The sequence below is a fragment of the Salvelinus fontinalis genome, chromosome 2 (assembly GCF_029448725.1).
Source record: "Salvelinus fontinalis isolate EN_2023a chromosome 2, ASM2944872v1, whole genome shotgun sequence".
Taxonomy (NCBI): Eukaryota; Metazoa; Chordata; class Actinopteri; order Salmoniformes; family Salmonidae; genus Salvelinus; species Salvelinus fontinalis.
In genome coordinates this window covers 31,326,100-31,352,885 of record NC_074666.1, presented here as the reverse complement: position 1 = coordinate 31,352,885, position 26,786 = coordinate 31,326,100, and the positions used below count along the sequence as shown (strand labels likewise).

General features: G+C 43.1%; 1 protein-coding gene across 5 annotated transcripts; it reads right to left on the bottom strand.

Annotated features, from left to right (window-relative positions):
- Positions 1–111: 111 nt before the first annotated feature.
- Positions 112–26,615, bottom strand: LOC129816592 (neuroligin-3-like). Of its 5 annotated transcripts, none has more exons than XM_055871279.1 (8): positions 26,330–26,615; positions 22,260–22,941; positions 21,393–21,452; positions 20,749–20,799; positions 19,207–19,356; positions 18,241–18,426; positions 6,988–7,777; positions 112–2,497 (listed from the first exon to the last, which is right to left on the bottom strand). In XM_055871279.1, the coding sequence occupies exons 2-8, from the start codon at positions 22,741–22,743 to the stop codon at positions 1,630–1,632; spliced, it is 2,589 nt and encodes an 862-aa protein (XP_055727254.1). In that variant the 5' UTR covers positions 22,744–22,941; positions 26,330–26,615; the 3' UTR covers positions 112–1,629. The 5 variants fall into 5 exon arrangements, with proteins under 5 accessions (XP_055727254.1, XP_055727245.1, XP_055727262.1 ...); XM_055871270.1 differs by having other exon boundaries at positions 26,363–26,615; XM_055871287.1 differs by lacking the exon at positions 21,393–21,452 and having other exon boundaries at positions 26,363–26,615.
- Between the last annotated feature and the right edge of the window lie 171 nt (positions 26,616–26,786).

Genomic DNA, 26,786 nt, shown 5'->3' with positions numbered 1-26,786 from the left:
GCTGAAATTGTGCTGTTTGTTTTCTGTTGAAAAATAATCTTGATATGTGATACAATTGAATTAGATCTGACTCATAGTAAAGCTGTCGATGGATTTTGACAAGAAGACAACTCAGTTCCAAAAAATCTTTAATCAGCCCATTGATATTGAACAGTAGTATTAGTCAACTGTGTTCTATGATCGTATCAAAGAAAGCAAGATGACAATAATTCTCAGAGCGATGTGCATTCTCCCAGAATAATACTGTGAAGTGTTCACATTGAATTCAAAAAAGCCTTTCATAGTAATGCTTCAAAACGTGTTATGCTGCAAAATCTGGGTTTTGTGTAAATGGGATGAAGCCTATGGGTGAATCTCAGCTTGCTCAATCTGCAATATTTTAAGCAAAACTCTTTCAAATCGGATTGATTCAGGTAGTTTATACATACAATTGTGATATACTTAATTATCTTACTGAATACCTTTATATTCATATAAACAAATAACAATAAAAAAACCTGCTGGTCTAAGTTTATTCTGTACAAACAAGCCAAGCCAAAGGAATCATATCAGTTGATTAGAGTAGGTGCCATCTTAAGCTATTCTCTGTTTATAACAAAGCAGAAGTCGCATTCGCAGAACGTGTTTAGCAAAAGAAGACACAGTTAACTGAAAAATAACAAAGGTACTTAAACAGACGACCATAGATCGGAGTACAACACTGACATGATGAAAGCCAATACTTCAAACAAATGACAAACAAATGTCTTACCAATTTACACTTTTACATTACACTTCGCATGTGCGCAGGCACACGCACGCTCACAAACATACGCGCACGCAAACAGACACAAACACACGCACACACACACGCAGTCACACACACACGAACGCACACACGTTGTGCATATTCAAATAGAAATATTGTTTGGATAAATGTGATACTTTTACTACAAATTGTAATCAATGTTGTAGTAAAGGTTCAATTCATCACAGTCGCCGTAACAGTATTTCTCTAAGTAGAGAATGTTACAGTAACAAGCCATTCTTTAGTCAGTAAGTAAAAAATACCCTTTTAAGTTGTGAGTAACATGAGGAATATGTATAAAATAGCTTCATAACACAGATTTTCTGCTTTTTACAAATGTCCTTCAGTCAGGGATGAGTCCAGATGTTAATTGTTCCACAAAGAATTGTTGAAGATCAAAACAGATATCATAGTAAGAAAAGAGCTTCCCGTACAAATCCAACTGAACAAACATTATACTGAGGTCGTACAAGAAAGAAACAAATAAATGTTACCCTCAAAAGACAAGAATGGGAAATAAAAAGCTTTTTTCCCCACGTTTTAACCAGCTCACAAAGGCTTTTGAAAATGATTATAAGAAAATGACACTGCTTATAGACCTCATTCTGTGAGAAAGAGGAGGCAGTAGTATATTGGCGGCGATTCTGCACCCTTTGAGCAGAAAAAGCTTTGCATGGCTCTTGCAGTATGAACATAAATTCAAACTTATCTTACCCACGCATCCCATCCCAACTACTGTTTTGTATTCATTCCTAAACTACTGTACAGCACAGCACGCACCTCAACTCACCTCTACAATCTCTGTCCCCTGTGGTCTTTATGTCATCTGTCCCAGGCTGGGTCTATACCCGGGTGGTGGAGTGGGAGTGGGGCAGGCCTGTGTTGTACCCGGCTGGGAAGGTGCTGTAGGGGTGCATATTGGGAAGGCCCATCAAGGAGTTGGGGATCATGGTGATATTGTTGGGTGTCATCAAGGGGATGTCGTCTGGTGAGCGGCGCAGGGTCATGGTGTAGTCCATGTTGGTGGAGAGGTGCAGGGGGTCGTGAAGGTCGTGAAGGTCATGGAGGTCGTGGAGATCATGGAGGTCATGCAGGGTGTCACACTGGTTCATCTGGCTGCTCTGGGTCATCTGATGGGACAGGCTCTCGTCGATGGTGGTGGTGGTGTGGCTCACTTCGTTGCCGTTGCTCTGTCGCTGGGGACTGGCTTGATGGGGGCTGCCGTGGCCATCCTGCCGGCTGCGCTTGTCCTTACGGTAATAGAGCGCGGCAAAGGCCAGCACATTGAGGAACAGCAGTGAGGCGCCCACAGCGATGGTGACACTCAGCTCAGTGGAGTAATCTCTCGGATTAGCCACAATCAGAGGACCCGTTTCCTCCCCATCCCCGTTACTGCTGTGGGCCGTGGAGACAGGCGGACGCTTGGTGGTGCCAGTCCTCTTACCGTTCGAGTTGGTGGTGTCCTGCGGAGGGACCTTGGTGGTGGTGGAGGTGTATTGGAACATGTCATGGAGGTTATACAGGTGGGGTACAAGGTGCTTCCAGAAAGCTACCTTGGTGGCGCGGTAGTGGTCGCGGATGCGAGGCTTCAGGCCGATATGAAGGTACAGCTGGTCATGGGGGTTGTACTTGGACCAGGCCACCTCCTCAAAGCGGTTGGCCTTAGTGTGGATGAACTTGGTGTCCTGGGGAACTGGCTTGTTGGGATCCCTGCAAACAAACAGTGAAGACAGGGATCAGAGATTGACTACCCACATAGAAGACATTAAGCTTTCATTTGTTTCATTATGGGGGATGTCAACAGGCAAGTTGTGAGCTGTGAGACTGGTTGATGTAATGCCACAGTCTCTCCTCAAGGGCTCAGCATTCCCTACATCAGTGCTCCCAACTTCAGTCCTCGAGTGCCCCAAACAGCACAAATCTTTGTTGTAGACCCGGACAAACTCACCTGATTCAATTCATTGAGGGCTTGATGGTTAGTTGGCAAGTTGAATCAGGTGTGCTTATCTGGGGCTACAACAAAAATGTGTACCGTTGAGGGTACTCGAGGACTGTTGGGAAACACTGCCCTACATTTTTCATTGAAGCACACTCAAAACCCTACTTCTACTGAGAATCATATACAATTCCTTCAGAAAGCATTCATACTCCTTGACCTATTCCTCATTTTGTTGTGTTACAGCCTGAATTCCTGACCCATCTACACACAATACCCCATAATGACAAAGTGAAAACATGTTTTTATAAATGTTTGCAAATATCTAATTTACATAAGTATTCACACCCCTGAGTCAATACTTTGTAGAAGCACCTTTGGCAGCGACTACAACTGTGTGTCTTTCTGGGTAAGTCTCTAAGAGCTTCCCACACCTGGATTGTGCAACATTTGTCCATTATTCTTAAAACAATTATTCAAGCTCTGTCAAATAGGTTGTTGATCATTGCTAGATAACCATTTTCAGGTCTTGCCATAGATTTTCATGAAGATTTAAGTTAAAACTGTAACTCGCCCACTCAGGAACATTCAATGTCTTCTTGGTAAGCAACTCCAATGTAGATTAGGCCTTGTGTTTTAGGTTATTGTCCTGCTGAAAAGTGAATTAATCTCCCAGTGTCTGGTGGAAAGCAGACTGAACCAGGTTTTCCTCTAGGATTTTGCCTGTGCTTAGCTCCATTCCGTTTCTTTTTTATCCTGAAAAACTCCACAGTCCTTAATGATTACAAGCATACCCATAACATGATGCAGCCACCACTATGCTTGAAAATAAGTAATGTGTTGTATTGGATTTGCCTCAAGCATAACATTTTGTAGTATTACTTAAGTGCCTTGTTGTAATATTTGTATTATGTACTGGCTTCCTTTTTTTCACTCTGTCAATTAGGTTAGTATTGTTGAGTAACTACGATGTTGTTTATCCATCCTCAGTTGTCTCCTATCACAGCCATTAAATTCTAAAACTGTTTTAAAGTCACCATTGGCCTCATAGTGTCACGTTCCTGACCTGTTTTCTCTTATTTTGTATGTGTTTATTGGTCAGGGCGTGAGTTGGGTGGGCAGTCTATGTTTTCTGTTTCTATGTTTGGTTTTGGGTTGCCTGGTATGGCTCTTAATTAGAGGCAGGTGTTTTGCGTTTTCCTCTAATTGAGAGTCATATTAAGGTAGGTTGTTCTCACTGTTTGTTTGTGGGTGATTGTCTCCTGTGTCGTCCGTGTCTGTACCATACGGGACTGTTTGGCTGTTCATTCGTTTGATGTAGTCTGTTCCTGTCCGTGAGTTTTACGTGTAGTTATGTAAGTTCATGTTCAGGTTCCGTCTACGTCGTTTTCTTATTTTGTAATTTTCCAAGTGTTTTCGTATTCGTCTTTGTCTTTCAATAAATTACTTTATGTCATCATACCTTGCTGCGTATTGGTCCACCGATCCTTCTCTCCTCTCCTCGTCTGAGGAAGAGGAGGACGACAGCCATTACAGAATCACCCACCAAACTAGGACCAAGCGGCGGGGGAGAGCTCAACAGAGCAACCAGGACTCCTGGACTTGGGAGGAGATCCTGGACGGTAAAGGACCCTGGGTTCAGCCAGGGGAATATCGCCGTCCCAAGGCGGAGTTGGAAGCAGCGAAGGCAGAGAGGCGCTGGTATGAGGAGGCAGCGCGGCGACGCGGTTGGGAGCCCGAGAGTCAGACCCAAAAATTTCTTGGGGGGAGGCACACGAGGAGTGTGGCAAAGCCGGGTAGGATACCTGAGCCAACTCCCCGTGCTTACCGTGGAGTGAGAGGGCGTCGTACTGGTAAGACACCGTGTTATGCGGTAAAGCGCACGGTGTCCCCAGTACGCGTGCTTAGCCCAGTGCGGGCTATTCCACCTCGCCGCACTGGTAGGGGTAAGTTGGGCATCGAGCCGGATGTCATGAAGCCGGCCCAACGCATCTGGCCACCAGTGCGTCTCCTCGGGCCGGCATACATGGCACCAGCCTTACGAATGGTGTCCCCGGTTCGCCAGCATAGGCCAGTGCGGGCTATTCCACCTCGCCGCACTGGCAGGGCTACGGGCACCATTCAACCTGGTAAGGTTGGGCAGGCTCGGTGCTCAAGAGCACGTGTCCTCCTTCACGGTCCGGTATACCCGGTGCCACCTCCATGTACCAGTCCTCCGGTGGCAGCCCCCCGTACCAGGCTGTCTCTCCGGGTTCTCTCTCCAGCTGTTTCCTCCTCTCCAGCGCAGCCAGTGCCTATACCACGCACCAGGCTGTCTCTCCGTCTCCTCTCTACAGAGCTGCCCGTCTGTCCAGAGCCGTCCAGCCAGGACCAGCCAGAGCCGTCCAGCCAGGACCAGCCAGAGCCGTCCAGCCAGGACCAGCCAGAGCCGTCCAGCCAGGACCAGCCAGAGCCGTCCAGCCAGGACCAGCCAGAGCCGTCCAGCCAGGACCTGCCAGAGCCGTCCAGCCAGGACCTGCCAGAGCCGTCCAGCCAGGACCTGCCAGAGCCGTCCAGCCAGGACCTGCCAGAGCCGTCCAGCCCGGACCTGCCAGAGCCCCTCAGCCCGGACCTGCCAGAGCCGTCCTGCCAGGACCTGCCAGAGCCCCTCAGCCCGGACCTGCCAGAGTCCCTCAGCCCGGACCTGCCAGAGTCCCTCAGCCCGGACCTGCCAGAGTCCCTCAGCCCGGACCTGCCAGAGTCCCTCAGCCCGGACCTGCCAGAGTCCCTCAGCCCGGTGCTGCCCCTTATCCCGGTGCTGGCCCTTATCCCGGTGCTGCCCCTTCATTTAGGTGGTTTTAGTTGGAGGGTGGTCATTGGGAGGGGGAAACAGAAGCGGGGAGTGACTATGGTGGTGTGGGGACAGCGTCCGGAGCCTGAGCCACCACCGTGGTCAGATGCCCACCCAGACCCTCCCCTGGACTTTGTGCTGGTGCGCCCGGCGTTCGCACCTTAAGGGGGGGGTTATGTCATGTTCCTGACCTGTTTTCTCTTGTTTTGTATGTGTTTATTGGTCAGGGCGTGAGTTGGGTGGGCAGTCTATGTTTTCTGTTTCTATGTTTATTTTGGGTTGCCTGGTATGGCTCTTAATTAGAGGCAGGTGTTTTGCGTTTTCCTCTAATTGAGAGTCATATTAAGGTAGGTTGTTCTCACTGTTTGTTTGTGGGTGATTGTCTCCTGTGTCGTCCGTGTCTGCACCATACGGGACTGTTTGGCTGTTCATTCGTTTGATGTAGTCTGTTCCTGTCCGTGAGTTCTACGTGAAGTTATGTAAGTTCATGTTCAGGTTTCGTCTACGTCGTTTTCTTATTTTGTAATTTTCCAAGTGTTTTCGTATTCGTCTTTGTCTTTCAATAAATTACTTTATGTCATCATACCTTGCTGCGTATTGGTCCACCGATCCTTCTCTCCTCTCCTCGTCCGAGGAGGAGGAGGACGACAGCCATTACACATAGTGAAATCCCCGAGCGGTTTCCTTCCTCTCCGGCAATTGAGTTTGGAAAGACGCCTATGTCTTTGTTGTGACCGGGTGTATTGATACACCATCCAAAGTGTAATTAATAATTTCACCATGCTCAAAGGGATATACAATGTCTTCTTTTTTTGATCTACTATTAGGTGCCCTTCTTTTTGAGGCATTGGAAAACCTCCATGGTCTTTGTGGTTGAAATTCACTGCTTGACTGAGGGACCTTACAGATAATTGTACTGTATGTGTGGAGTACAGAGATGAGGTAGTCATTCAAAAATCATATTAAACACTATTATTGCACAAAGAGTGAATCCATGCAACTTCTGTACTTATTTAGGCTTGACATAACAAAGGGATTGAATACTTATAGACTCGATATTTCAGCTTTTCATTTGTAAAACATTTAAATAATCATAATTCCACTTTGACATCATGGGGTACTGTGTGTAGGCCACTGACAAAAATCGAAATGTAATAATTTTTAAATTCAGGCTGTAACACGACAAAATGTGGAATAAGTCAAGGGGTGTGAATACTTTCTGAAGGCACTGTACATGTGAAGTGCGTCTATACTGTATGTCTATAAATATTAGTTCTTCTGCACAGGCTTCAATGCGCATCTAAATATGAGTAGGAAAACTTTTTGGGAAAATACATGGACACAAATGGGAAATATTCTGAAAGAAGTGAAAGAATGACCCCATTATTTTACTACACAATCAAGGCTGACCAGATCTCAGTGTACTGTACTCACCCACTCTTAGCGAAGTTTGTCCAGTAGGTCATGACCACAGCGCTGAGCATGATGTCATTCCTGGAGAAGTTGCACGGGAACAGGTCAGTGGCTCCCACCATGGGGATGCCAAACACATAGGGCACCTCGTCCCCGTGGGCCGAGTCCGACCACACAGGCTTCATCAGGCTCTGGCAGTGGTGGTAGAAGGCATAGAAGTATGTGGGCGAGCCGTAGCGGGCGTGCAGGTCAGCCGTCACCACTGAGGGCTCCACCCACTGGTGGTCAGTGAACAGGGCAACTAATGTCTTCCTCCTGGTCTCCGGGTTGTCCCTGTCAGCCCAGTCCGTGTACATGAACTTGATGGTCTCCCTCAGAGTGTCCTTCCCCTCCGGGTAGCCATACAGGCTGTCCACAAAGTCCGACACAGCAAAGTCAAAGTCGCTGCCAGATACGCCGTCCTCCACGTCCACAACAGTCTCCACAAAGCGCAGCCCTTCCCCCTGGTTGACGCCCAGCATGATGTCATAGTTGAGGAACTCGCCCTGCTCCATCAGGATCTCGGGATCATCAGGGATGACGTCACCATCGATGACGGGGCCGAAGGCTACGTGGTAGCGGGCTGGCTGGATGTCCTGCTCCACCAGCTCTCTGGCACTCTTCTTCTGCAGGCAGGACACCATGTCCAGGGTGTCCAGCACGTTGCAGCCCACCCTCTCGGCCAGCATGCGGGTGTACTTGACAGGCTGATAGTTGACAGCCCAGCTGGACAGGGCTGAGCCACTCTGGATGATGGCTCTGTGGAACAGGCCTGAGGAGATCACAGCACAGACAGACACAAACATAGATCACAGGAGGGCTATTTGGTCAACAACCATCTGAGACAGTACATTTTTAGGCCTACCCTGCAGTATAACATATTGGTAGCTTCATAGGATCTCCATCTAGGTTCTGATGATGAGTTTTGACCAGACTTTTGATGATAATTTGTGCTCACCACACAAATTTCATCAGACAAATTTCATAGACAAACCTCATCAACATCGCTTTTTCAATCTGTGTATCTGCAGTCTCAGTTAACTTTAATTTTCCTTTAACGAAAGATAAATCGAATAAATCTGAATAATATCGAGGGAAAGGATAGAACTCTAAAAATGATATTAATTCTAATTGAGAGTGTATATTTCACAATTAAAAATAAAGCTTAGTAAGTGGTGCATATGCAAGGTCTCACAACATTGGCCACATTAAAAAGGGATTTGAATTAATTAAACTCTCACTCAACACAAAGGCATCATATTTGTGGCACTCATCTGTGAGCACTGATTTTGGGAATGAGTCAGTGACTCCACTGTGAATACACACAGTAGCCTTGTTGAAAACATCACTGTTAAATGAACCTTTAAGATTACATTTTAAGATATACTATTAATTCAACCTAACTTTGTGCAAGAATTGGTCCAGTGATCTTGATGTGGAATAGCTCTCTCTCTCTCTCTGCTGACACTCACAGCTCTCTCACTCTCTCTCTGCTGACACTCACAGCTCTCTCACTCTCTCTCTCTGCTGACACTCACAGCATGTCCATCAGAACCAAGTGTAATGGAGGTCCGTGGACAGCCAGGCAAACCAAATAATAAATATTGACAGAAACCATGCTCCAAAATCAATACCACATCAGGGGGTGTGTGAGCAGGTGTGTATGCGATAACAGGCAGCCCTCATGCAGGGAACTACACACACCACAGTAGCACACACAAAGTCAGTCATTGCATCGTGCCTCAATAGCTGCATCCTCAGGGACAGTCTTTAACCAAAGACTACTCGGCTATGTGGCAGGGCCACCATTTTATTTGACGGACGTGTACAGTAATTTCGAAATTTGATTGTGCATCAGAAGTTTCTCTCTATTTATCAATTAACCCATGTCAAAACATCTTTCAGATTGGTAAATTAGTCTAGCCAACTACCTAAACTTGTATGAATCATGATCGAATTACTGACCGTGCATGCAGGGAACGTACCCAGTGGCCCTGACCTCCAGGGGGATATTGTTAGGCACTCACTCAGAAATCATATTAACAAGTCATGGCAAAATGGGTATAATTCAGACCTGGGATACCTGTAGTTTAAACAATGTTTGTAGAAAGTAACTCTTTACACAAACATACTTTTTAAAGCTATTCAAATACAGGTCTCAGAAAGTAACTACTTATTAAAACAATTTTAATACAGATCTGAGAAAACAAATACTTAAAAAGATATTTGAATACAGATCTCAGTAAGGGACTACTTTTCGGAAACTATTGGATTGGCTGCCTTCAACTAATGGAAGGACTGTATCGGAACTGCATGTTGAAGATAGAATGAATAGAGCACACACAATCTCCTATACTATTCCAATCTATCTGGCAGTCATATTTGATCTATACAATACATTTATATCTGAACATTTTGTAAAATGTCCATTCTCCTGAATGTCAATTGCCCCAGGTGTACATAATCAAGTCAAACCAATTAACCAATGACATTTTGTATAGATAAGTACAAATAAGTTGTGGCACTCAACTATTGTATGGCTCTTTCAACATGCCACTGAAAAGGTCGAAAGCTGCAATTAATTTTATGATACCTGAAAATACTGCAGAGTAATTAAAAGCCATTTGCAAACACTACAAACATCAATTTGGATACTTACAAAAAACTACTGCTGAGCGATTAACCGAAATTAGGGTTATTTTACAGTTTTTAAACAACTAATTGACTGACGTCTGTTCAATTCTTTGAATTTAATTTTGTTCAGTTTTTTTCTGTGAGCTCGATATGCAGTTTCTGTATAGAAAAATCAGATCAAGCCTGAACTGTGCAACGTAGTAGGGAGTTGTAGTTTCCAACAGGCCAATATTCTACACAGTTTAGCGCAGAAAACATGGTAATTAACTACAATGACAATAATCTATTGCACACCCGCTTAAACTTGTCCGGTCTGTGCGGAGCAAGACATGGAGACTGAGAGAAGAGAGAAGGCCAATCAAGAGAGATAGAAAGCAGTTGCTTCGCGAGCCTGAAAATACATGATCTAAGTGATTGACAGTTAGTTTTCAGGGTCATAAAGTATGCCTTATTTACTTTGAAGAACTACTAAAATAGTGATTTTGTCAGACAGCATAGGCAGCAGCAGCTCTATATGAGATGATTACTTTGAAAGAAATAATAAAGTCATGGGGCCTCCCGAGTGGTGCAGCGGTCTAAGGTGTCACTACAGACCCAGGTTCGATCCCAGGCTGTGTCACAACCGACCGGGAGTACCATAGGGCGGCGCACAATTGGCCCAGCATCGCCCAGGTTAGGGGAGGGCTTGGACGGACGGACGGACGGGAGGGGGGAGGGGGCTTTACTTGGCTCATCGCACTCTAGCAACTCCTTGTGGAAGGCCGGGCGCCTGCAGGTTGACTTCGGTTGTCAGTTGGATGGTGTTTCCTCCGACACATTGGTGCGGCTGGCTTCCAGGTTAAGTGGACGGGTGTTAAGAAGCGCGGATTGTCTGGTCATGTTTTGGAGGACGCATGACTCCACCTTCGCCTCTCCCGAGCCCGTTTGGGAGTTGCAGCGATGAGACAAGATCGCAATTGGGTATCATGAAATTTGGGAGAAAAAGGAGGTACAATTTTTAAAAATATTATTATACTAATAAAGTCATAAAATAAAAATATTATTACAGTCAGGTAATGTGAATAAATGATGGTTAATAAGTGATAAGTGGAAATGGGCATTCACTACCGTTTTTTCATTTTTATTTTATTTTTATTTAACCTTTATTTAACTAGGCAAGTCAGTTAAGAACAAATTCTTATTTACAATGGCGGCCTACCTCGGCCAAACACTAACCCGAACAACGCTGGGCCAATTGTGCACTGCCCTATGGGACTCCCAATCATGGCCAGTTGTGATACAGCTTGGAATCGAAACAGGGTCTGTAGTGACGCCCCTAGCACCGAGATGCAGTGCCTTAGACCGCTGCGCCACTCGGGAGCCCAAATGGGACTTTCAATGTTTATATTCTCTGTTGTTACAGCATTCAACCCACATAATGCATACTGTCAGATAAAGACAGTATATTCAGAGGGCCATAGATTACAGTCAGTGCAAGGCCCTGAGCATTGAGCTGAAGGGTAGCTTCAAGCTACCAGGACATACATCACATCCACTAACCAAAGCTAACCAAAGCATGTCTGGAAAACAAAGAACAAATCCCACTGCTCTTCAGTCCCTTAAATTATCCACTTTGATTATACTGTATGATTCACTTTTATTATTAACTTAACTGACCTTCCTGTTTTTTACTTTGTTATGATCCCATCAAACCAAATTTGGCCTGTAGTGAAACAAGCTCATTTTACACAGCCAGGCAGTGGAAAAACATCTGGAAAACATTTCTCCCAGTGAATATTTTTTTATTTATTATATCGCCAACAGTGATCGTGGTTCTTGATTAATGCTTGAAAAATATATAATATAAAGACTTGGGTAGTCTGTCGGTATACCACAGTATCACGCTGGCTCACACAATCTCAGTGAGAGGGGCCTAAGCTGGCTCTGGTGCCGTTAGAGCTGTGGCCTGATGTAATAAAGGGCTGATTGATTAGAGGAGAAGAGGTTGTGTGTGTGTGTGTGTGTGTGTGTGTGTGTGTGTGTGTGTGTGTGTGTGTGTGTGTGTGTGTGTGTGTGTGTGTGTGTGTGTGTGTGTGTGTGTGTGTGTGTGTGTGTGTGTGTGTGTGTGTGTGTGTGTGTGCGTGCATGTGCCTGCGTGCGTGCGTGTGCGGTTGTGGGTGATGTAAAGGCACAGATGCCACTATCTTTGTTTCAGATTGAGTGACATTCCTCAATTCATTCACAACCCTCCTTCCATTTACTCTCGTGAGGGTAAGAAAGAAATACGAGCAAATCTTTCTGAAACGCTGGGGATAAATTAGTGAGTGTAAAACAGAGTGAGGTTTAAAGATTATTATATTGATTAATAGTTGCTGCACAGTATGTGCTCTGTGTACACATGTCTTGATGTATAAAATGTAAATATATAAAGTTAAATTGATAGATAGCTAGATAGTTAGACTCCATCCATACACTACCTTAAATTTATAGGTGGATCTGTTAAAGGGGTTCACTCTTTAAGAGGCAAAGCTTTTAGTCTGATTATATTTAGGAGAGGAGAACAATAGCCATCACTTAACTGTACCACTACCCCACCAGCCTAGCCACATATCCAAACAATTCACTTCCTCTGAAGGACTCGATTGGATCCATTTGGAGTTGGGGCGTACCAAAAATAGAGTACATTTTGCATCCCTTTGATATTTTAAGTAGAAATTATTTACCAATAGTGAATTTCAAAAGCCTGTTAAATTAAATGAAGTGCCCTTTATTATGGACCACATGGAAAATTCGGCATTTTGACATGAAGATTTAAACCAGCTTAACCCAGAATATATTGAAGGTTTCACTATCACTGTAAAGCTCTAGTTATGTTCTTGCTTTGACAAAGACATTTCTGAAGATTTGTATTTATTTAATGTGATTAGTGATTCATTTACGTCTGTCCCTCATTTTAAAGTCAACCCAGTTACGTGAACTGAACTCGTTTGAATATAAAATAAAATCAAATTAAATTTTATTAGTCACATGCGCTGAAAACAACAGGTGTAGACCTTAAAGTGAAATGCTTACTTACAAACCCTAACCAACAATGCAGTTTAAAAAAAAAGGATAAGAATAAGAAATAAAAAGTATTTAAAGAGCAGCAGTAAAATAACAGTAGCGAGACTATATACAGGGGGGTACCGGTACAGTGTGCGGGGGCACCGGTTAGTTGAGGTAATATGTACATGTACAGTGAAGGAAAAAAGTATTTGATCCCCTGCTGATTTTGTACGTTTGCCCACTAACAAAGAAATTATCAGTCTATAATTTTAATGGTAGGTTTATTTGAACAGTGAGAGACAGAATAACAACAATAATATCCAGAAAAACGCATGTCAAAAATGTTATAAATTGATTTGCATTTTAATGAGGGAAATAAGTATTTGACCCCTTCTCAATCAGAAAGATTTCTGGCTCCCAGGTGTCTTTCATACAGGTAACGAACTGAGATTAGGAGCACACTCTTAAAGGGAGTGCTCCTAATCTCAGTTTCTTACCTGTATAAAAGATACCTGTCCACAGAAGCAATCATTCAATCAGATTCCAAACTCTCCACCATGGCCAAGACCAAAGAGCTCTCCAAGGATGTCAGGAACAAGATTGTAGACCTACACAAGGCTGGAATGGGCTACAAGACCATCGCCAAGCAGCTTGGTGAGAAGGTGACAACAGTTTCTGTGATTATTCGCAAATGGAAGAAACACAAAAGAACTGTCAATCTCCCTCAGCCTGGGGCTCCATGCAAGATCTCACCTTGTGGAGTTGCAATGATCATGAGAACGGTGAGGAATCAGCCCAGAACTACACAGGAGGATCTTGTCAATGATCTCAAGGCAGCTGGGACCATAGTCACCAAGAAAACAATTGGTAACACACTAAGCCGTGAAGGACGGAAGTCCTGCAGCGCCCGCAAGGTCCCCCTGCTCAAGAAAGCACATATACATGCCCGTCTGAAGTTTGCCAATGAACATCTGAATGATTCAGAGGACAACTGGGTGAACGTGTTGTGGTCAGATGAGACCAAAATGGAGTTCTTTGGCATCAACTCAACTTGCCGTGTTTGGAGGAGGAGGAATGCTGCCTATGACCCCAATAAACCATCCCCACTGTCAAACATGGAGGTGGAAACATTATGCTTTGGGGGTGTTTTTCTGCTAAGGGGACAGGACAACTTCACCGCATCAAAGGACGATGGACGGGGCCATGTACCATCAAATCTTGGGTGAAAACCTCCTTCCCTCAGCCAGGGTATTGAAAATGGGTCATGGATGGGTATTCCAGCATGACAATGACCCAAAACACACGGCCAAGGCAACAAAGGAGTGGCTCAAGAAGAAGCACATTAAGGTCCAGGAGTGGCCTAGCCAGTCTCCAGACCTTATTCCCATAGAAAATCTGTGGAGGGAGCTGAAGGTTTGAGTTGCCAAACGTCAGCCTCGAAACCTTAATGACTTGAAGAAGATCTGCAAAGAGGAGTGGGACAAAATCCCTCCTGAGATGTGTGCAAAGCTGGTGGCCACCTACAAGAAACGTCTGACCTCTGTGATTGCCAACAAGGGTTTTCCAACCAAGTACTCAGTCATGTTTTGCAGAGGGGTCAAATACTTATTTCCCTCATTAAAATGCAAATCAATTCATAACATTTTTGATATGCGTTTTTCTGGATTTTTTTGTTGATATTCTGTCTCTCACTGTTCAAATAAACCTACCATTAAAGTTATAGACTGATCATTTCTTTGTCAGTGGGCAAACGTACAAAATCAGCAGGGGATCAAATACTTTCCCCCCCTCACTGTAGGTAGAGTTATTAAAGTGACCATGCATATATGATAGCAACAGAGAGTAGCAGCAGTGTAAAAGAGGGGGGAAATGCAAATAGTCTGGGTAGCCATTTGATTAGATGTTCAGGAGTCTTATGGCTTGGGGGTAAAAGCTGTTTAGTCTCTTGGACCGAGACTTGGCGCTCCGGTACCGCTTGCCGTGCGGTAGCAGAGAGAACAGTCTATGACTAGGGTGGCTGGAGCCTTTGACAATTTTTAGGGCCTTCCTCTGACACCGCCTGGTATAGAGGTCCTGGATGGCAGGAAGCTTGGCCCCAATGATGTACTGGGCCGTTCGCACTACCCTCTGTAGTGCCTTGTGATTGGACCCCGAGCAGTTGCCATACCAGGCAGTGATGCAACCAGTCAAGATGCTCTCGATTGTGCAGCTGTAGAACCTTTTGAGGATCTGAGGACCCATGCCAGATCTTTTCAGTCTCGTGCCCTTTTCACGACTGTCTTGGTGTGCTTGGACCATGTTAGTTTGTTGGTGATGTGGACACCAAGGAACTTGAAGCTTTCAACCTGCTCCACTGCAGCCCAGTTGATGAGAATGGGGGCGTGCTCGGTCCTCTTTTTCCTGTAGTCCACAATCATCTCCTTTGTCTTGATCACGTTGAGGCAGAGGTTTTTGTCCTGTCACCACACGACCAGGTCTCTGACCTCCTCTCTATAGGCTGTCTCATCGTTGTCGGTGATCAGGCCTACCATTGTTGTGTCATCGGCAAACTTAATGGAGTCGTGCCTGGCCGTGCAGTCATGAGTGAACAGGGAGTACAGGAGGGGACTGAGCACCCCTGAGGGGCCCCTGTGGTAAGGATCAGCATGGCGTATGTGTTGTTATCTACCCTTACCACCTGGAGCGGCCCATCAGGAAGTCCAGGATCCAGTTGAATAAGGAGGTGTTTAGTCCCAGGGTCCTTAGCTTATTGATAAGCTTGGAGGGCACTATGGTGTTGAACGCTGAGCTGTAGTCAATGAATAGCATTCTCACATAGGTATTCCTTTTGTCCAGGTGGGCAAGGGCAGTGTGGAGTGCAATAGAGATTGCATCATCTGCGGATCTGTTGGGGCGGTAGGCAAATTGGAGTGGGTCTAGGGTTTCTGGGATAATGGTGTTGATGTGAGCCATGACCAGCCTTTCAGAGCACTCCGTGAGTGATCCGGGTCGGTAGTCATTTAGGCATATTACCTTAGTATTCTTGGGCACAGGCACTATGGTGGTCTGCTTAAAACATGTTGGTATTACAGACTCAGTCAGGGAGAGGTTAAAAATGTCAGTGTAGACACTTGCCAGCTGGTCAGCACATGCTCACAGTACACATCCTGGTAACCTGTCTGGCCCTGCGGCCTTGTGAATGTTGACCTGCGGAGAGTGCGATCATACAGTCTTCCATAACAGCTGGTGCTCTTGTGCATGTTTCAGTGTTATTTGCCTCGAAGCGAGCATAGAAGTAGTTTAGCTCGTGTCACTGGGCAGCTATCGGCTGTGTTTCCCGTTGTAGTCTGTAATGGTTTGCAAGCCCTGCCACATCCGACGAGCGTCAGGGCCAGTGTAGTACGATTCGATCTTAGTCCTGTATTGACGCTTTGCCTGTTTGATGAAAACTCTCGAGGTAGATAGTTTGGTCTACAGCTTATCATGAGATACTCTACCTCAGGCGAGCAATAGCTCGAGACTTCCTTAGATATCATGCACCAGCTGTTATTTACAAAAATTCATAGTCCGCCGACCCTTGTCCACTGTTCTATCCCGCTGGTACAGCATATAACCAGCCAGCTATATGTTGATAGTGTTGTCGTTCAGCCACGACTCCGTGAAGCATAAGATATTACAGTTTTGAATGTCCCGTTGGTAGTTTAATCTTCCGCGTAGGTCATCGTTTGCGTTTGCTAGCAGTAGTATATAATTTGCATCGGGCTCGTCAGACTCGTTTAAGGAAAAAAATTCTTCTGCCAGTCCGTGGTGAGTAATCGCAATCCTGATGTCCATTAGTTATTTTCAGTCATAAGAGACGGTAGCGGCAACATTATGTACAAAATAAGTTTAAAAAATAAGTTACAAACAACGGAAATATACGAACAACAAAACACAATCGGTTGGGGCCACGTAAAACGTCAGCCTTCTTCTCCGGCGCCATTTTGGTGAAACTATTTCTTTTTTAGTTGAGGATAAGGGCTGTATACAGCGCATTCGGAAAGTACTCAGACCCCTTGACTTTTTCCACATTTTGCTACGTTAATGCCTTATTCTAAAATGGATTCAAATGTTTTTTTTCTCATCAATCTACACACAATAACCCACAATGTCAAAGCAAAAACAGGCTTGGAAATGTTTGCACATTTATAAAATATAATGATAATAAATATCACATTTACATAAGTATTCAGACCCTTTACTCAGTACTTTGTTTAAGCACCTTTGGCAGCGATTACAGCCCCGAGTCTTCTTGGATATGACACTACAAGCTTGGCACACCTGTATTTGGTGAGTTTCTCCCATTCTTCTCTGCAGATCCTCTTTAGCTCAGTCGCTGCCGCTGAGAGTTCAATCTTGTTTTCATCAGACCAGAGAATCTTATTTCTCATGGTGGTGACAGTCTTTAGGTGCCGTTTGTCAAACTCCAAGCAAGCTGTCATGTGCCTTTTACTGAGGAGTGGCTTCCGTCTGCCCACTCTACCATAAAGGCCTGTTTGGTGGACTGCTGCAGAGATGGTTGTCCTTCTGGAAGGTTATCCCATCGCCATAGAGGAACTCTGAGTGACAATCGAGTTCTTGGTCACCTCCCTGACCAAGGCCCTTCTCCCCGATTGCTCAGTTTGGCCAGCTCTAGGAAGAGTCTTGGTGATTCCAAAGGCCACTGTGTTCTTGGGGACCTTCAATGCTGCAGACATTTTTTGGTACCCTTCTCCAGATCTGTGCCCCGACACAATCCTGTCTCGGAGCTCTACGGACAATTCTGTTGACCTCATGGCTTGGTTTTTACTCTGACATGCACTGTCAATTGTGGGACCTTATATAGATAGATGTGTGCCTTTCCAAATCATGTCCAATCAATTGAATTTACCACAGGTGGACTCTAATCAAGCTGTAAAAACATCTCAAGGATGATCAATGGAAACAGGATGCACCTGAGCTCAGTTTTGAGTCTCATAGCAAAGGGTCAGAATAAATAAGATATTTATATTTTACATTTTTTATACATTTGCAAACATATCTAAAAAACCTGTTTTCACTTTGTCATTATGGGGTATTGTGTGTAGATTGATGAGGGAAAAATATAATTTAGTACATTTAGAATAAGGCTGTAATGTAACAAAATGTGGAAAAAGTGAATAGATCTGAATACTTTTCGAACACTTTATAATGTAAAGGTAAAACTAAATAATGGCATCATACAGAAATATAATATTTTATTTTTGCATAAAAACATCAAAGTAGAAATAAAAGCAGATAACAGTAGATCTGTTTCAACACAGTGAATAAAGTCACTTCCCTGAAGCAATACTACAGAGCACAACACATTAATATTAATGCTCCACATAAAGCTATACATTGAGATGAAGTACCAGATAATGTAGTACCTAGTATGTGTCTGTGAAAACTGCAGGCTGAGGAATCACTGGGCCTGTGTGTGTTTATCATGCAATAAAGCTATATAAAGGCATTCTCATTGGGCATGAGATTCACTGGTGACTATCCCCATCCCATCCCACCCCACCTGCCCTGTCTATCCAGGTTGAGTTTTAATCTTACCCTCAGAGTGGTGGGACAGTGTGAGCAGGCTGACGCAGGAGGCTCCGATCCCAGATCCAAAGACAGTGATGCGACCAGGGTCTCCTCCAAAATAGCCAATGTTCTTGCTGATCCAACGCAGGGCTTGGATCTGGTCCAGGAGTCCATAATTTCCTTTAGCTGCCTGGTCACCTGTACTGAGGAACCCTGAAGTGTACAGTAGAGGATATTAGTGTTATTTAACTTCTTTCTTGTCACACTTTTATCTGTGATTTACCATACCAGAGCAGGTTAAATACCTAGCTCAGTACATCATTCTCCTCCTCCTCCTCCTTCTCCTCCTCCTCCTCCTTTTCATAAGGATACTCTCACTGCATGGTTCCTTGAGTTGCAACCAGTCTTTTTCTCCAATATGCGTTCTCCACTACGCAGTATCAATCACAGAGAGGGGGGCAGGCCCTTTCCGCCCCTCGCACAGAGATACATGAAGTGTTACAGCTGTGACGTCGCTCCTACAAGAAAGAGTCCAGACCTTGGCTGTGATTCCTGCATCCCTTCCTATTTAAATCAGTCTTCCAGGCCTGACAAAAGCGGTCAATTTCTCTGCAGGTTAGTTAAAAAAAGATGAACAGTGTTTTGGAATATTGTAGCTTGTATACACCAAGTAGGCGATTAATAGTCCTAACCATTGTCCTCTGACTGAGGATTTCTAATCTTACTCCCTCCTCAATACATTAACACCCTGAAAAAGACTTCATAACATGCCTTCATAACATGGGATTATACATTACACACCAGGAGAAAATGACTTACATAGCAAATTATAGAAATGTAACAAATTAATATAAGTTTGAATAACTGGCATAAGCGTACATATTAATTGGATCTCTGTGTGGAGATCAACGTTATGAGAAGAAGAAAATGTATCTTCTAGACTAAAATAAATTCTACAGACACCATTCAGAGATATTAAGAGAATCCCATCACCTAGTACTCCAACCCTGTAGTTGAGAGTGATGACGATGACATTCCCATAGCTGGCCAACACACTCCCATCGATCATATTCCCTGTCCCCTCCATGTAGGATCCTCCATGGATGTAGACCATCACAGGCCTAGCCTCGGTGTTCCGAATGTCTGCAGAGAGAATCAGCCATTTACTATTTGTACTGTAAAGGTTTACAGGCAAGGTAATGCAACATCAGAATACTGTAACCCCTACCAGACGGTAGACTCAGCAACATTTACACCACTAAAGCTGAAGGTAAGCTCAAGGTAATGGTATTGATTTTAGCAGATGTGCTTCGGTGATTAGGGTCTTGGTTGTGACGCACCAATGGAGACAAGAATGCAAAGCAAGGACACTGCTCATACAGGTCTAACAGGGATCTATATTATGTCAATCTCAATGTTTTCCCCCCACAAAACTGTGTTTATACTAGAGACTGAGCCATATTATAATATTCTATTATTAGCAATATACCGTTTTCACATCTAGTATCTCTAAAGTGTATCTGGTTAATACTATGTGTTCACTATGTTCAACAGAGCATGCTTCTTCAGGCAAGGTGGTCGTTTCTGTGCACCACGATCCTATCAATTAATTTGTCATAATAGTGGTTAAATTGCAGGACATGATTTTCTCTGCATCTAAAACAACAACTACTAAATATATTTTTTTCGTCAGAATAAGGCATATAAACCCTCCCCACAATATAACTGCCCTCCCCGCCCCAACGAAAAAATGACAAAAATAAATACATTTGGTCACAAAAAGAATAAGGCATATGACTTGAACTGTAAGTTCAGTGTCAATGTGAGAACGGCGTGAGTTGCCAGAAAATAACATAAGGACACCCATTTCCTACATCACACTCAATCTCTTGAACAGTACGTATGTAGTGAATAGTAATAGCTTCATCCTCATGAGTCACTCATACGGTCCTCTCATGAGACCCACAGAGAGGTAGTGGATGAGACTTTGAGATAAGATGTAGTTGGTTATAGATAGCACAGTCTGTGATCCCTAGAAGACACAGCAAAATGTTCACTTTTCAAAACATGAAGAGGTACTGTATATGTGCATTTATTGCACTCCCATTCCATTTATGGTGCTACAAAATAATATCTTTGTTGATTGGTACAGCCACAAAGACACAGAAATAACCCATGTGAGTCATTGTTCAAATGGAGTAAATTTGGGATCAATGGCAAATTGACCAGCATTTGTCTTCAAGGGGGCTGTTAGGGGACAAAATCAGTATTCAGTGTCCCAAAAAATCCATGACACAAAAAATACTGCAGATGTGATATGGATGTCCAAATCAAATCAATTGAGAGTGAAATAGCTAAGACGCTGAGAGAATCAAGTGACTTATAATTGACTTGGCATGCCCACTGATAAACTAAGGTTTAACCACTTCTGAGTTGTCAAAGGTAAGATCGAAGACGAAAGTCTATGAAAATATCAAAAGTCAAAAAGTGTCCAAAAAACCCTGTCATGCATTAAACTTTGAGCACCAAAAATACCTTCACTGTCACCATGAGAGAAATCCACTCCTTGACTCTTGCTGTGGGCCCCTAAGAATCAGATCAAGGAGGAAAAAAACAAAAAAGTACAAGAGAATTCAAAAATAGCATGATTGACCACCAAGGAAGGAAGATAGTGATATCCCAATCTGTGTCTCAGAAAATCTGTCAAAAATGGCGTTACTATAAAAACAAAAAGTTGTTTGTTTGCAGTAAACATAGGCTATGCAGAGGTTTGAGGTAAGATATGATGTACTCTCCTTTTCATTGCCATGACTCAATCAGAAAAAATGAGATCTACATATTGTACAAACAGTAACTTTTGACATCAGAATGTTGATTTCTTTCATTAATGGCTTTCCAATAATAACAAATAAAAAATGTATAGAAATCAATGTGTTTTTCGAATAAACATGTCATGGGTGGATGTTATTGTGTGGAATGATCTTACTCTGGATTGCTCTTAATTTCTCACAGCAGAGAGACACACACACTCTCAGGCATGGATGGACGCACACATCTCTGACCGACATTTATCGGTCTCTACTGTGTTTGATTTTCAAATACGATGACGATGTGATCTTGGTTTTGAGCCAACTCTGAAGTCACTTTGCTCATTTTTACTCCTTTGTTAGCTTACATACCTTCTTCTCTACATACTTTCTTGTTGGGTTTTCTGGCACATTCCTTGGATATTCTTTTGACTGAAAAATGAATGAAAGACTACGAAATAACAGAAGGCTCTGAAAAATTTAAGAAGCATGCAGGCACCCAATTCCCAACCCGGTTCACTTTGCATCACCTCAGGAACTATACAAGGGAGGTAGTGGGATAGGGGGTTAAAGATATACATCGAATTAAATAATAATCATAATGATTTCACAATGCTGCACACAGTCCATTTTCACATGCACACTGTCTGTATATTGTATGAGCCCTAATACTCTACAAAATAAATGAAGGAAAAGAAATGTGTTTATCAATCACAATAGTGTTAACTTGAGACTAAGCACCTCCGAATTTGTCAAGTAAATATTGATCTACAGATCCATAGCATTGAAATATATAAATGTATTGCACCTCAGATTCTTACACGGTTAAGGCGTTCACATTGTAAACAACAGGCCTCTAGTGCACAATAATAAACATTTCACCGGCCTAACAAATATCTGAGTCTGATTTATCATAACTATTGAGCCATTCCCAGTAGTTAGGTTAGGCCATGCTGGAGGCTATATTCTGACTTTAAATGATTAGTTGTCTGACGCAATAATAGGTTTTATATCAGTGTGTGATTTTCCCATAGAGAACACAATGAACGGAGTCAACAGTGTAACAGGATGAAGAAGAGTTGGTGACATTACTTTGGATGAGAAAACAACTTGGGGTGGCACAAATGAGATGCACAATGACAACTGCTGCATACGCAAAACATGATGATTGCAAGGTGACAGCAAGGGTGATACAGTAAACAACATGTCCCTTTGGTCCATTTTACCCATTCCACTCACCATCCTCTGTTGGAATATAGATGTTTAAATACAAACAGTCCTCGTTCTGATCCTGAATGAGGTTGGCCACTGTGTCCAGGTTATAGGTAAACCATATGGGCATCATGATCTCAGGCACTGTGTTGCGGATATTCTGAGGGCACACGGGCATGAAGTGGGTAGCATTCTTGATCCCTGACCAGGAAGAGGGCTGCTCTGGGGGCATGAAGCGCTTCTCCCCGATGGGAGGGGCAGCGTACGGCACCCCAAGATACTGGTCAACGGGCTTAAGGACCTCGCCTGGCACCGCGACCCGGAGGCCCCTCAGCTTCCCAAACTGGGTGTTCACAGTCGGGTTGAAGTTCTGGCTGGTCACCACTGTAAATGGCCAGTAGGAACATAACATCCACATTAAAAGACCACGGCGGGTGGCGATGGTTGCGGTTCCTCGCCGATTTGATAGGTGTGCAGGCAACACATGGTGCGTAAACTCTGCCAAACACATGGTCTGGGCAAGTGAGTGCCCTTGCACCACGCCAATGTACACTCGAGTGTCCTCTCAACCCCTATGACCTACTGTATTCCACTTAACCAGGCATCGCTCAACCTGCCCTGGGCGCCAATGGTTACTAAAAACAAATTAACAAAGCCCAGGTATTCACTCATCTCCAGCTCCAATTCTCATTGCTGTTCTGAAACCGAGCTGCAAACAAGAGAGACAAATGGTTAGGTGAGCAAACATCGGTGGGTTGCTTACTGCAATGCCCCTGAGTATACTGACGGGACTATGATGCCAGATTACTTGAAAACTGGGGCTTCTAAATATATAGAGCGAGAGTTGCTCATCGTCAGTATGCATTCACAGAAGATAGGCTCCCTGTAGACAACCCACACAATCATTTCAAAGCAAACTAATCACTTGGGAGAACTCAAGGGACCATTTGAACACACTACTTTGGTGAGTGAGTGGTAGGTTTGTCTGTAATCCAGCAGAATGTGAATGTAAATACTGTATATGTAAACATATAACGCAGAGGATATGCTCATTGGCCTCAATTGTCTTCTTTTTTTTAACGATTTCGCCTGGGACAAATATTACTCAACAAATAGGCAATATAATTTCCAGCGTCATGTTTGGTATCAACACCCTTTCATGGTTCTAGTGTGGGCTGACATTACCATGGGGAGAAGATTTAAACTATCTGAAAAAGCATCTGCAACGATGAAGGCAGAATGTTGTATACTGCAATGCATCTGGAAGTAAGGGATTTAGTAATATACTGCACATTCACTTTCTCTCATTTAAAAGACAGTAATGAACGGGACAGAAATATCAGAAAAACAACACTGATGTAACCTTTGAGTGGAAGGATGAAAAGCTGTGATGGAAGGATGTACAGTGCCATATAATCATGTTCTTACCCATGATGCCTGCATGTGTATAGTATAGAGCCACAGCAGCACGGCAACAACAACCCTCCAGTAAAACAGTTCAACTGTAGACTAAATCCCAATGAAAACAGTGAAACAGTTTAACTGTAGACTAAATCCCAATGAAAACAGTAAAACAGTTCAACTGTAGACTAAATCCCAATGAAAACAGTGAAACAGTTCAACTGTAGACTAAATCCCAATGAAAACAGTGAAACAGTTCAACTGTAGACTAAATCCCAATGAAAACAGTGAAACAGTTCAACTGTAGACTAAATCCCAATGAAAACAGTAAAACAGTTCAACTGTAGACTAAATCCCAATGAAAACAGTGAAACAGTTCAACTGTAGACTAAATCCCAATGAAAACAGTGAAACAGTTCAACTGTAGACTAAATCCCAATGAAAACAGTGAAACAGTTCAACTGTAGACTAAATCCCAATGAAAACAGTAAAACAGTTCAACTGTAGACTAAATCCCAATGAAAACAGTGAAACAGTTCAACTGTAGACTAAATCCCAATGAAAACAGTAAAACAGTTCAACTGTAGACTAAATCCCAATGAAAACAGTGAAACAGTTCAACTGTAGACTAAATCCCAATGAAAACAGTAAAACAGTTCAACTGTAGACTAAATCACAATGAAAACAGTAAAACAGTTCAACTGTAGACTAAATCCCAATGAAAACAGTAAAACAGTTCAACTGTAGACTAAATCCCAATGAAAACAGTAAAACAGTTCAACTGTAGACTAAATCCCAATGAAAACAGTGAAGCAACAGTGTTGCAGAGCTACAGGCAATAGAAACAGTGTAACCAGTCTATTGGGTCATCAGGCTGGGTACTTGCTTGTCGGTATGGATGACTCCAAGAACATGCAAGCATAAGTTTGTTTCCATAAATTAATTTCTTTAGCATTTATTGATAGACCATGGTAGAGGCACCTGAAAGTGAACCTACTCTTTTCTGGAATGAACAGATAATGATTCTGTCAAAAAACAGAAATGTCTCTAAAGTCCTCTACCTCTTCAAAAGTGTACAAGCTGGGTTGTGAAAATATAACGGAAAAGAGTAGTGAATGTAGCTAGGCCCATGTGTGGGTGGGGGGGTAGTTAACGTGATAGAAAAATGTCTATCATGTCTCATTATCACCTATATAGGCTGTTTTAATTTGTTTATTTTCAACTTGTGCAATGATTGCAATTTATTGGATGATGTATGGATACAGAAACAGGCTAAAGGTTGACAAAGTAAGCCTCAGCTACTTATACTTTGAGCAGGTTAATCAGGAGGCCAGGAAAAGCTGACGAGGTGTATTCCCTAAACACATAGGATTGCGTTTAGACTAGCAGGGGAGATGGAAGAGACTTCCCGACAAGACATGAATACGAATAGATTACAACCCACTGTCTCTTATACTTGCAATGCTGTGGGAGCTATCTGATGCCCATGCAGTGTGTGTAGCCTACATTGAAAATAAATAAATAAATAATCCAGAGTTCTCAATATCCTTATATTAAAATCATCACTTCAAAATACTGACAGGCCCTGTGTCTAAGTCTGCAACTAAATGCCGCAACCTGTGCTCATTTCCTGAGCTGTGTGCAATTTTCAGTCCCAATGAAAAGGCTGTTGATTAAGAAAATACATAGAGAACAACAATAGTCACTTTGAGTGTAGGCCATTAGCCTAATGCTTTCGAATATACTCAAATATGTCAAATACAGACAATTAACCATAAGTTATACCACACTCAAAACAGGTGTGTTAACATCATGAATATAGTCTACAAATGTTGCATTTATGGGCCAAAGCTGGGCAAAAAATTAATTCATGCATTTAAAAAAACAAACATTGTTGAGGTCCGTTATGGCGGCTACAGGCCCACAATAATGTAATGATATCAGTGGCTCTATTGGCTATGCCAGTCATAAGCACAATTACGACCACATCCCCAAAGACAACTTGTAGTGAATTACTCTACACGGGGAGTCTAATTGGACACACATGACATGCTTTGACATCTCGCCTATAAATTTGTGTTAATGAATCCCAATTGCATTATACCGATTCAAAGGTAGCAGCCTAAGCCCATTGGTAGAATGGTTATGGCTAAAAGATAACCGGAGTGCGGCGCAAATAAAGCAGTTTATTTATCTTCTTTATGTAAGGCACGCAAGGTGCTATAGCCAAATCCGGTGCCCTTGCAATTTAATCAGTGTTAATTCTTCCAAATCGTTCAATTAGTCCAACTCGTTTTAGTGTAAAACTAAAACATGCACGGTTACAGGGTAAAAGGATGATATTGTCACAGAACACCTCGTTGAAGGTGAGCTGGTGGCACTGATTCACCAGTAATAGGCAACGATGCGTTAAAATGTCAGAGTGAAAAAGAGACTGAAAACCAGACGTTCACACAAAAGACCAAGCCACAGACAGCCCTGCTCCTCCAAATTCCCAAATAAACATCAAGGATGCGGTTGATGAATAAAACGTTGCAAATGTTGACCCTAATTATCACATACAAAACATCTAAATGTCATCAACATATTATACAATTATGTTTAAATGTGCTACAATTAAAATACATCATGTTATGAAAAGAATACCCATGATCCTGCTATGTGGGATCGTGGTGTGTAGTAAAATCTTGCCAAACCTTCATCTCATGGAAAGGGAATTTTCGACCCACCTGCTCTAACGGAGGCTCCTACTCTTCATCCCCGGTTTGCTCTTCTCCATATCATTTCGTTTTCATGGCACTGCATTGATGATCACATTTCATTATTATTATTTTTTAAATCGCATGCAAATATTTTGCTTTCAATTCACATGTTCTATTTTGTCTTCTTGATTAAAATTAATATATTAGCCCTCTCGGTTTGTGCGCGAGCAGCTCGTTCACGACGGCAAGGTCAGGAGCGCCCACTGTCTTCGCGTTTCTAGGCAACCATTGGGATACGCGTGAGCTGACAGACAGGCAGTAAAGAAGTAAAGGGAATGTATCTGTATCATGGTCTAATTAAAATTATGTATATTTCATTATAATAATTAGGCTATATGGAATCTAACGCACCAGGTAGCCTTTCCCCGGGTCCCTTGTTTAATCAATCAAA

What these genes read in the sequence shown, in the direction of transcription:
- LOC129816592 (XM_055871279.1), bottom strand. Translation starts at nt 22,743, where the DNA reads ATGTGTTTGGCAGAGTTTACGCACCATGTGTTGCCTGCACACCTATCA. An exon ending in GAAAGTATGTAGAGAAGAAG is followed by an intron (nt 20,800 to 21,392) that starts GTATGTAAGCTA and finishes TCTGATTCTTAG; the next exon opens with GGGCCCACAGCAAGAGTCAA. An exon ending in CTACAGGGTTGGAGTACTAG is followed by an intron (nt 18,427 to 19,206) that starts GTGATGGGATTC and finishes TGTACACTTCAG; the next exon opens with GGTTCCTCAGTACAGGTGAC.